This window comes from Pecten maximus, chromosome 18 (genome assembly GCF_902652985.1).
Source record: "Pecten maximus chromosome 18, xPecMax1.1, whole genome shotgun sequence".
Classification (NCBI taxonomy): Eukaryota; Metazoa; Mollusca; class Bivalvia; order Pectinida; family Pectinidae; genus Pecten; species Pecten maximus.
In genome coordinates, this window is record NC_047032.1 from 9,125,671 (window position 1) to 9,138,393 (window position 12,723).

At 38.5% G+C, this 12,723-nt stretch overlaps 1 protein-coding gene across 1 annotated transcript in view; it reads left to right on the plus strand.

The window, feature by feature from the left end:
• Window positions 1–12,511, plus strand: part of LOC117316421 (kynureninase-like) — a 28,679-nt gene extending 16,168 nt beyond the window's left edge. Inside the window, exons 8-13 of the mRNA XM_033870984.1 lie at window positions 395–541; window positions 5,021–5,119; window positions 6,254–6,380; window positions 7,491–7,576; window positions 9,240–9,503; window positions 9,796–12,511. Of these exons, the coding sequence (XP_033726875.1) occupies window positions 395–541; window positions 5,021–5,119; window positions 6,254–6,380; window positions 7,491–7,576; window positions 9,240–9,503; window positions 9,796–9,936 (864 nt within the window). The 3' untranslated portion in view covers window positions 9,937–12,511. The remainder of the gene's footprint in view (window positions 1–394; window positions 542–5,020; window positions 5,120–6,253; window positions 6,381–7,490; window positions 7,577–9,239; window positions 9,504–9,795) is intronic.
• Window positions 12,512–12,723: the final 212 nt, after the last annotated feature.

Genomic DNA, 12,723 nt, shown 5'->3' on the forward strand with positions numbered 1-12,723 from the left:
CGACTGGCTGTCATTTCATACTGTATATATTCTACGTTACCATGGTGACCGTCGACTGGCTGTCATTTCATACTGTATATATTCTACGTTACCATGGTGACCGTCGACTGGCTGTCATTTCATTCTGTATATATTCTACGTTACCATGGTGACCGTTGACTGGCTGTATTTTCATTCTGTATATATTCTACGTTACCATGGTGACCGTCGACTAGCTGTCTTTTCATACCTCATTGATATGTTGCATACTACTTGTAAACATTTTACTTTACAATCGCGAAACAAGTGATATCAACTTATGATGTTGGCCTGAATGAAAGTGTGCATGGTGTTTAACTGTAGGAGGAAACTGGAGTACCCAGGGAAAACCCATGTGTATGTTACTTGGTTTCAGGGAGAGATGACCCTGAGGACCGAGGACATCCTTGCTAAGATAGAGGAGGAAGGCGAGTCTATTGCTGTGATATGTTTTAGTGGTGTGCAGTATTATACAGGACAGTTGATGGATATGCCGACAATAACACGTGCTGGCCATGCCAAGGTATGCCTTATCAATACCTGAATACTGTATAAGCATACTTCCTAAGTCACTCTATATTTGTTACATATCAAGGTATATATTAATATAATGATCTGTGTTTTTCAGGGGTATTACTTCAGGTTGTTGTGTTATTTCAAGGATGTTATGTGGGATTTGATATGGCCCATGGTTGTGTTATTATAGGGATGTTACGTGGGGTTTAATATGGCCCATGGTTGTGTTATTACAGGGATGTTATGTGGGGTTTGATATGGCCCATGATTGTGTTATTACAGGGATGTTATGTGGGGTTTGATATGGCCTATGGTTGTGTTATTACCGGGATGTTATGTGGGGTTTGATATGGCCCATGGTTGTGTTATTACAGGGATGGTACATGGGGTTTGATATTGTCCATGGTTGTGTTATTACAGGGATGTTATGTGGGGTTTGATATGGCCCATGGTTGTGTTATTACAGGGATGTTATGTGGGGTTTGATATGGCCCATGGTTGTGTTATTACAGGGATGTTATGTGGGGTTTGATATGGCCCATGGTTGTGTTATTACAGGGATGTTATGTGGGGTTTGATATGGCCCATGGTTGTGTTATTACAGGGATGTTATGTGGGGTTTGATATGGCCCATGGTTGTGCTATTACAGGGATGTTATGTGGGGTTTGATATGGCCCATGGTTGTGTTATTACAGGGATGGTACGTGGGGTTTGATATGGCCCATGATTGTGTTATTACAGGGATGTTATGTGGGGTTTGATATGGCCTATGGTTGTGTTATTACAGGGATGTTATGTGGGGTTTGATATGGCCCATGGTTGTGTTATTACAGGGATGTTACGTGGGGTTTAATATGGCCCATGGTTGTGTTATTACAGGGATGTTATGTGGGGTTTGATATGGCCCATGGTTGTGTTATTACAGGGATGGTACGTGGGGTTTGATAAGGCCCATGGTTGTGTTATTTCAGGGATGTTATGTGGGGTTTGATATGGCCCATGATTGTGTTATTACAGGGATGTTATGTGGGGTTTGATATGGCCTATGGTTGTGTTATTACCGGGATGTTATGTGGGGTTTGATATGGCCCATGGTTGTGTTATTACAGGGATGGTACATGGGGTTTGATATTGTCCATGGTTGTGTTATTACAGGGATGTTATGTGGGGTTTGATATGGCCCATGGTTGTGTTATTACAGGGATGTTATGTGGGGTTTGATATGGCCCATGGTTGTGTTATTACAGGGATGTTATGTGGGGTTTGATATGGCCCATGTTTGTGTTATTACAGGGATGTTATGTGGGGTTTGATATGGCCCATGGTTGTGTTATTACAGGGATGTTATGTGGGGTTTGATATGGCCCATGGTTGTGCTATTACAGGGATGTTATGTGGGGTTTGATATGGCCCATGGTTGTGTTATTACAGGGATGGTACGTGGGGTTTGATATGGCCCATGATTGTGTTATTACAGGGATGTTATGTGGGGTTTGATATGGCCTATGGTTGTGTTATTACAGGGATGTTATGTGGGGTTTGATATGGCCCATGGTTGTGTTATTACAGGGATGGTACATGGGGTTTGATATGGCCCATGGTTGTGTTATTACAGGGATGTTATGTGGGGTTTGATATGGCCCATGGTTGTGTTATTAGCTCACCTGCCCGAAGGGCAAGTGAGCTTATGCCATGGTGCGGCGTCCGTCGTCCGTCCGTCTGTCCGGCCGTCCGTCCGGCGTCAACTTTTTCATTTAAACAACTTCTTCTCAATAACCAAGAGGCCCAGGAACTTCATATTGGGCCTGTAGTATGCTTGGGTGAAGGGCTACCAAGTTTGTTAAAATAAATTACTTTGACCTTCATTCAAGGTCACAGGGGTCAAATACGCTATAATCTTCAAACAACTTCTTCTCAATAACCAAAAGCCCAAGGGACCTGATATTGGGCCTGTAGCATGCTGGGGTGAAGGGCTACCAAGTTTGTTAAAATAAATGACCTTGACTTTCATTCAAGGTCACACGGGTCAAATAGACTATAATCTTCAAACGACTTCTTCTCAATAACCAAGAGGCCCAGGGACTTGATATTGGGCCTGTAGCATGCTAAAGTGAAGGGCTACCAAGTTTGTTAAAATAAATTACTTTGACCTTCATTCAAGGTCACAGGGGTCAAATACACTATAATCTTCAAACAACTTCTTCTCAATAACCAGAAGACCCAGGGACCTGATATTGGGCCTGTAGCATGCTTGGGTGAAGGGCTACCAAGTTTGTTAAAATAAATTACTTTGACCTTCATTCAAGGTCACAGGGGTCAAATACGCTATAATCTTCAAACGACTTCTTCTCAATAACCAAAAGCCCCAGGGACCTGATATTGGGCCTGTAGCATGCTGGGGTGAAGGGCTACCAAGTTTGTTAAAATAAATGACCTTGACTTTCATTCAAGGTCACACAGGTCAAATAGACTATAATCTTCAAACGACTTCTTCTCAATAACCAAGAGGCCCAGGGACTTGATATTGAGACTGTAGCATGCTAGGATGAAGGGCTACCAAGTTTGTTAAAATAAATGACCTGGACCTTCATTCAAGGTCACATTTGTCAAATAGGTTATAATCTTCAAACGACTTCTTCTGAATAACCAAGAGGCCCAGGGACTTGATATTAGGCCTGTAGCATGCTAAAGTGAAGGGCTACCAAGTTTGTTAAAATAAATTACTTTGACCTTCATTCAAGGTCACAGGGGTCAAATACACTATAATCTTCAAACAACTTCTTCTCAATAACCAGAAGACCCAGGGACCTGATATTGGGCCTGTAGCATGCTGGGGTGAAGGGCTACAAAGTTTGTTCAAATAAATGACCTTGACCTTCATTCAAGGTCACATTTGTCAAATAGGTTATAATCTTCAAACGACTTCTTCTGAATAACCAAGAGGCCCAGGGACTTGATATTGGGCCTGTAGCATGCTAAAGTGAAGGGCTACCAAGTTTGTTAAAATAAATTACTTTGACCTTCATTCAAGGTCACAGGGGTCAAATACACTATAATCTTCAAACAACTTCTTCTCAATAACCAGAAGACCCAGGGACCTGATATTGGGCCTGTAGCATGCTGGGGTGAAGGGCTACAAAGTTTGTTCAAATAAATGACCTTGACCTTCATTCAAGGTCACAGGGGTCAAATAGGCTATAATCTTCAAAAGACTTCTTCTCAATAACCAAGAGGCCCAGGGACTTGATATTAGGCCTGTAGCATGCTAAAGTGAAGGGCTACCAAGTTTGTTAAAATAAATTACTTTGACCTTCATTCAAGGTCACAGGGGTCAAATACACTATAATCTTCAAACAACTTCTTCTCAATAACCAGAAGACCCAGGGACCTGATATTGGGCCTGTAGCATGCTGGGGTGAAGGGCTACAAAGTTTGTTAAAATAAATGACCTTGACTATCATTCAAGGTCACATGGGTCAAATACACTATTACCTCAAACGACTTCTTCTCAATAACCAAGAGGCCCAGGGACTTGATATTGGGCCTGTAGCATGCTGGGGTGAAGGGCTACCAAGTTTGTTAAAATAAATGACCTTGACCTTCATTCAAGGTCACATGGGTCAAAAAGGTTATAATCTTCAAATGACTTCTTCTCAATAACCAAGAGGTCCAGGGACTTGATATTTAGCCTGTAGCATGCTGGGGTGAAGGGCTACAAAGTTTGTTAAAATAAATGACCTGGACCTTCATTCAAGGTCACATGGGTCAAATAGGCTATAATCTTCAAAAGACTTCTTCTCAATAACCAAGAGGCACAGGGACTTGATATTGGGCCTGTAGCATGCTGGGGTGAAAGGCTACCAAGTTTGTTAAAATAAATGACCTTGACCTTCATTCAAGGTCACATTTGTCAAATAGGTTTTAATATTCAAACGACTTCTTCTCAATAACCAAGAGGCCCAGGGAATTGATATTGGGCCTGTAGCATGCTTGGGTGAAGGGCTACCAAGTTTGTTCAAATAGATGACCTTGACCTTCATTCAAGGTCACATGGGTCAATTAGGTTAAAATCTTTAAACGACTTCTTCTCAATAACCAAGAGGCCCAGGGACTTGATATTGGGCCTGTCTGTAGCATGCTTAGAGCAAAGAGCCAAGACCCGATCTTAGGCCAATAGTATGCTGGAATGAGGGACTAAAAAATATATTGACATGAATAAACTTAGCTTACTCTGATATTTGAATAAAGTTGTTATCAGCATAGTATCTGTAGAAATGACCTCAATCAACTGCAAATTTGCTCTAGAGCCAGGTGAGCGATACAGGCCCATTGGGCCTCTTGTTACAGGGATGTTATGTGGGGTTTGATATTGCCCATGGTTGTGTTATTACAGGGATGTTATGTGGGGTTTGATATGGCCCATGGTTGTGTTATTACAGGGATGTTATGTGGGGTTTGATATTGCCCATGGTTGTGTTATTACAGGGATGTTACGTGGGGTTTGATATGGCCCATGCTGCTGGTAATGTTCCTCTCTATCTACATGACTGGGATATTGACTTTGCCTGCTGGTGTACCTACAAGGTGAGTTCATGTTATATATCTGACATGTATCTTACAGGTCAAAGATGGAAACATTAACTGTAATTGTAACACTGGATCCTTGCAAAGGTATTTCTGAAGGTTACAAATTACTTGAAATGTAAATATGCAGCAAAGAAGCAATATAAATGGTAATTTTCTGCATAACACTGGATCTTGCAAAGGTATGTCTGCAGGATACGAATTACTTGAAATGTTAATATGAGGCAAAGAAGTAATTCCAACAATGTGGATGAAGGTTTTAAGGTCACCTGAGACAAAGTAGACAAAGTCTCAGTTGACCTATTGCGATTCGCCTTTTTACCAATTGCGATTACCAACAGGCCAAGAGACCTGATATTGGGTATGTAGCATGTTGGGATGAAGGGCTACAAAGTTTGTTCAAATGAATGACCTTGACCTTCATTCAAGGTCACAGGAGTCAAATATGCTAGAATCTTAAATCAACTTCATCTTGATAAAAAAAAAGCCCAGTTACCCAATATTAGGTCTGTAGTATGCTTGGATAAAGGGCTACAAAGTTTGTTCAAATGAGTGACCTTGACCTTCATTCAAGGTCACATGGGTCAAATATGCTGAAATCTTTACACAACTTCTTGATAACAAAAAGGCCCAGAGAACCAATATTAGGTCTGTAGCATGCTGGGATGAAGGGCTACAAAGTTTGTTGAAATGGATGACCTTTGCATGACCTTCATTCAAGGTCACAGGGGCCAAATATGCTAAAATATATTAAAACGCAGGTGACTGTTAAGGCTCATGGGCATTTTGTTACATTAGCTCTGATATATATGACACCTCTAAAAATTTACATGTAAGGATTGAATTCCACCTGCGTATCATTAGGTAATTTGTAGGTTTAACTACAGTTTATTCTGATTTGTCAGGTGTTTATTTTTTGTTGTAAGCATTTTATGTTCAGCAATTGATTTTTGTAAGCAATTTGTTGTGTTCCGATTGAGTAACAAGTTAGCCATTGACAAGCCTACTGATGTACACTTGGCATTGCTGTATTTCCTCATTCTTATAATAAAACCCCATGGTAGCAGAAACCTTTACGATGCCTCTCTGATTTGACCTAAAATCATAAATTTCTTGTTTGCTTATTTGTTGTAGTACATAAACTCCAGTGCTGGCTGTTTGGCTTGTATCTTCTTACATGACAAACATAAACATAACAACTTTCCGAAGCTGCTGGGCTGGTGGGGACACAAGTTTGACACAAGGTTCACCATGAACAACGGTATATACATGTATACAGTACACGCAGTGTGTCAAAACTGCATTTTAAATTGTGATGAAATTCGAAGTTTGATAAAATCCATGCATATGAATGTTTACATTGGAACACGATGAACAATTTTATCTGAACATCATGTTACGTACAGATAGAAACTTTGACCTGGACTGCTCGACTAATAACTTACTTCATGAAATGACCATCTCAATTAAGAGATCATGTTTATTCCAAGTTCAATTGAGTCGTCTCTTTATAGAGATTTGATTGTATAAATTCAAATTTAATACAACGTTTGTCAGATTTTCAGACTCTACTGACAACACGTTATGTACTAACGACTGCATTGTCTAATATTAATTAATTGACTTTAAATGTGTTTTCAGCAACAGGGCTAATTGACTGTTGTATGCTGAGTGTACCCTCAATATTATCCATTTATCATTTTCATTTTGTCTGCATGTCCATTATCATCAGGCCATTATATTTAGAGTTATGGCGCTTGACAACTATGCTTTTACTGGTATGACAATTACGTTTCTACTGGTATGACAACTAGGTTTCTACTGGTATGATATGACAACTAAGTTTCTACTGGTATGACAACTAAGTTTTTACCGGTTTGACTAGTACGCGTTTCCTGATATGACAACTACGTTTCTACTGGTATGACAACTAAGTTTCTACTGGTATAACAACTAAGTTTTCACCGGTTTGCCTAGTACGCTTTTCCTGATATGACAACTACATTTCTACTGGTATGACAACTATGTTTTTACTGATATGACACCCATGTTTTTACTGATATGACAACTATGTTTTTACTGGTATGACAACTTAATTTACCAGTATTACAATTTTTTACCGGTTTAGGACATAACCTGAATATGTCAGTAGTGTTACGTCACTGCCATCTTTTCAATGTCACAAAGTATTGACCTTCAAATCATATACTTAGTGTAGTAATTGATTGTCAACTCTACATAAACACAAAATGAGTTTCAATAAAAACCTCAAAGTTTTATATGTTGATAAACAAACATATGAGGCCACCATGATCAGTGAGGTGGTATGATTTCAATATATAGTTCATTGTACACATTCCATCAACTATAGAGCTGGATCTGAGTCCTGGAGCCTACGGCTATAGAATCAGCAATCCGGCAGGTCTTCTATGTCCACCAATCAAAGCTAGTCTTGAGGTAAGTTACTTCATGTATCCACCAATCAAAGCTAGTCTTGAGGTTAGTTACATCATGTATCCACCAATCAAAGCTAGTCTTGAAATAAGTAACATCATGTATCCACCAATCAAAGCTAGTCTTGAGGTAAGTTACATCATGTATCCATCAATCTAAGCTAGTCTTGAGGTAAGTTACATCATGTGTCCACCAATCAAAGCCAGTCTTGAGGTAAGTAACATCATGTATCCACCAATCTAAGCTAGTCTTGAGGTAAGTTACATCATGTGTCCACCAATCAAAGCTAGTCTTGAGGTAAGTTACATCATGTGTCCACCAATCAAAGCTAGTCTTGAGGTAAGTTACATCATGTGTCCACCAATCAAAGCCAGTCTTTAGGTAAGTAACATCATGTATCCACCAATCTAAGCTAGTCTTGAGGTAAGTTACATCATGTGTCCACCAATCAAAGCCAGTCTTGAGGTAAGTTACATCATGTATTCACAAATCAAAGCTAGTCTTGAGGTAAGTTACTTCGTGTATCCACCAATCAAAGCTAGTCTTGAGGTAAGTTACTTCGTGTATCCACCAATCAAAGCTAGTCTTGAGGTAAATCACATCATGTATCCACCAATCAAAGCTAATCTTGAGGTAAATCACATATGTATCCACCAATCAAAGTCAGTCTTGAGGTAAATCACATCATGTATCCACCAATCAAAGCTAATCTTGAGGTTAATCACATCATGTATCCACCAATCAAAGCTAATCTTGAGGTAAATCACATCATGTATCCACCAATCAAAGCTAGTCTTGAGGTAAGTTACTTCATGTATCCACCAATCAAAGCTAGTCTTGAGGTAAGTTACTTCGTGTATCCACCAATCAAAGCTAGTCTTGAGGTAAGTTACTTCGTGTATCCACCAATCAAAGCTAGTCTTGAGGTAAGTTACTTCGTGTATCCACCAATCAAAGCTAATCTTGAGGTAAATCACATATGTATCCACCAATCAAAGTCAGTCTTGAGGTAAATCACATCATGTATCCACCAATCAAAGCTAATCTTGAGGTTAATCACATCATGTATCCACCAATCAAAGCTAATCTTGAGGTAAATCACAACTGTGGATACTGCTATAATACTGATACTGAATATAAGCTCTTCAACTCATTTTTTGTCTCTTCTATAAGATGAGTTGATCCATAGCATGGAGGCACATTGTCAAGTGTTAGGACGCTGGGCTACATGATCAAAGGGTGGCTAGTTTGAGTCCTGGCATGGAAGCCATGTTGTGTCCTTGAACAGGAGACTTTTCTCTGTTGTGTTCAAGTTGACTCAGCTGTAAATGAGTATGTGGTAGGGCAGTGGGAGAAATGTCATGTGTAAGCTGTCAGTGCGGAAATGGCAGCTCCGGCTGTTTGGTCAGCAGGGAGTTGAGGCAGACATTGGCTGGTTGTTAAAGGCCTAATAACCATGGGTAACAATTTGTGAACTGCATTGAGACAGCTATAATGCTGTGATATAGTGGTATAATATAAAACTAAAGATAAAAATTATTCATCATGATTATAGAACCATTATGATAATTCATCTAGGTAATCATTTATGTATATGAGATCAGAATTATTTCAATGCAGTGTATCAAATAAGTGATGAATTTTAAATATTTCAATTGTTTACCAGATATTCAATAAAACATCTATGGAGGAGTTACGAGCCAAGTCTAAGTTATTGACAGCCTACCTGGAATACCGTATCATAGAGAAATATGGACACACCAATGGGGAGGCAGAAGGTACTTTAGAATCGGTAGATGGAGACTTTCAACATGTACATGTCCACATCTTCACTCCGTCTGATCCAGAGCAGAGAGGGGCCCAACTGTCACTCTCGTTCTCTGTAGACATTTCATATGTCTTTAAAGAGCTTGAGAAAAGGGGGGTAATTGTAAGTACCTGTAATTGAATAATTGATTAGGATTTCTTTTAAAAGATAAATCTTGTAGAATACTATTTTATTTTCCTTCAATATGAAGATCTAAATGTATGCTATATTTTCATATCGATTTAGTAATAATAATAATAATATTTTTTTTTTTTAAATCTGTGTCAATTTTCATATGGTGCAACTTTGAAATAAAGCGTATAAAAGCATTAAGTCTTTATTCTCTAAGTATTGCCAGTACATGTCGGACACAAACATATGGTATAATACAGTATTCTAATTCTCTATATTACAGTGTGATGAGAGGAGGCCATCGGTGATCCGTGTGTCCCCTACCCCTCTATACTGTTCCTTCCAGGACGTCCATCGCTTTATGGAGTACCTAGACCAGGCACTGAAGGCTGCTGCTGTTGTAGCTGCTACAGATAAAAAATAAATTATTAGAATAAAAATTAATTTGAGAGAAAAAATGATAAAATACTCAAGAAATGAACATTCCAAAGGATTTTTATATTTTGTAAGTTATTTGGATTAAAATATAAACATAATAAATGTATGCATTAATTAAGTGAGAACATTAAAATATTAAGTTGTTACAATCCGGACAAACTGATTATGTTTGATTGAAAAGTGATCGCTAGTCTTTTGTATATTTTACCAAAAGTTACAGACTTTACGCTTGTACCTTTACCACCTCCCAAATGTTTGAGCGTCATTCTTGTTTTAGTTCACCAGCATCAGATTGTGGGCTGTTGAAATTGCTTTTGGCCATGGCCTGTATTTCTTTTTTCTGTACATAAATGATTCTTGTTATTGCTATTTCTTGAGAAAAACCTTTCTAGGTTTTTCTCAAGTTGCATGTCTAGGTTCCCTATGGACTTTATTTGTGCATTGTTAATTTTGATTGATTGAAACTCGAGATGAGCGACATGAAGCCATTTTGAATTTTTTACAAATTTTGTTATTGCTATTCTGAGATAAAAAAGTCTTTATTGCTTTTTCTGAGAACGTTCCTCATGGATCTTTCTTAATTTTCATACATATAGGTTCCCCTTGGTGTTCATAGTTGAGCATGGTCAAATTTCAACAAATTAAAAAAACGACCAACTTGCAGCCATCTGGGATTTTATCATTAAATAACTGTATGTAATTGCTATTTCTGATATCTTTGTTAGATTTGATGTGTCCCTAAGATATGATTACCAATAATATTCAGTCAAGGTGGGCTTCAATAAGAGATGGCTCTGGGATCACTCGTTACCATTTAAATCTAAAGTCAATGTGAATGAAATAATTAATTGCATCCAAAAGAAATTCTAATGTGCTCAACCTCTATATTTCTTACGTAACTCTCAGTCTATCATTATCAGGATGCTGTTATTTGTGTCCTACTGATGAAACCTTGAGGGACTTTAGGCTTCCTCTCTGTCCGCCTTGTACGTATGTACGTTATGCCGAAGTTTTGTCAGGGCTCTAGCGGCTTCATATTCCTGGAGGGATTTTGATCAAACTTTACATAATGATAAATTACCATATCATCTCGGAAAAATTGGGAGTTTCTGGGTTTCAAGGTCAAGGTCACTGTGATAATTTTTTGCGGAGGCCAGTGAGGGACATGTATTGTATTGTTTCAGCAATACCTGTTATACTTGTTATTTTTGTCGTCAGCTGGTGTTTACTATATCTACAGTAGTATATTCATACTGTGGATGCCATTTTATGAATTCTTGCAAGAAGCAGTTTATACTCTGTCAGCGATGTAGCATCTTTGAGGGGCTGCGGTGGCTGAGTGGTTAAGGTGTCCCGACACTTAATCACTAGCCCTCCACCTCTGGGTTGTGAGTTTGAAACCCAAGTTGGGCATTGCCTGGTACTGACAGAAGATCAATGGTTTTTCTCCCGGGTACTCAGGCTTTCCACTACCTCCAAAACCAGGCACGTCCTTAAATGACCCTGGCATGTTAATAGGACGCTAAACAAAAATAAACCAAAAAAGCATCTTTGAGATATAAGAGTTTGAGTATGAAATGAAAGCAAACTATATCGGTGCCTGTGTTCAATATTCATTTAATGTGTCATCTGTAGTCGGGTAAGACCTGTATCAATGAACAAGTTGTATTGATAATTAGTGTGTAAATGAAAAACACTGAAAGGGACAGGATTCCAATCAAACAATAAAACATTCCAGCATTGTCAGTCATTGCCTATGATTTTACAGAAGTTGGTTTCATTAAGCTTTATATTAAGATTATATTGAGTGTTTATATGTTAAAATAATCAAAAGTGAGTGTATTAAATGAAAACTACATATTATTCAAATGATGAATTTATTTTACGATTTCAGCTGTATTAAGATTGATAATCAGAAAAATAAGTGTTTATAAAATGTATAATACTCAGTATTTCCAATGAACACATGATGCTTTACACCTTGGTATTTTGCTTTGTACTTGTCTTATTTGACTTAAAGTGTTAGTGAGAAGTACTAGTGAGGAAGTAAATATTATACAATTATTGACTTTTGTGGAGGTGTACATGAGACTATACGGAAATGGTCAAGAGTTTGTTCACCTCGGCCTGCAGCCTCGATGAACAAACACTCGACCAGGTCCGTATAGTCTCGTGTACACCGAACACAAAAGGTAATAACTGTTTTTTAAAATGGCCAACTAAAACAAATGAATAAAAAATCTGAAGGCTCCTTTCCAAATAATGTTGACTAAAGTCGGCATGCAGACTGACCTTTGGCATTTAAATATGGCCAGAATAGTTTTTTATTTATCCGGGTGTTCAAAAAGTCTTTTTTCTTCAAAATATCTTGTAATTCCTCTTTGTTTGTTGTAGCGAAATGTTGGGGTATCTCGTCTGCCATATTGTAAACAAAGTTATGCCGAACAATCGTTTGTTTCCAGCATTCTGATTGGCTGTTGTCCAAAGTAACACGCTGCCTGATTGGAGGCAAAGATTTCCGACCTGGTCGTGCTATAAATAGCACAAACAGGTCCGCAAGCCTGGGGAATTTCCCAGCTGAGCTATTTATATCACGAACAGGTCTACTCACTGATATGTCCTTGTGAGGAAAACTGGAAATTGGCCAATGGAAATCAAGGAAACATTCCAGCCATATTACAATATGTGTTGTTACCAGTGTGAGTGAGTAAGTGAATATTATGTGTTAACAGTGTGAGTGAGGAAGTGAATATTATGTGTTGTTACCAGTGTG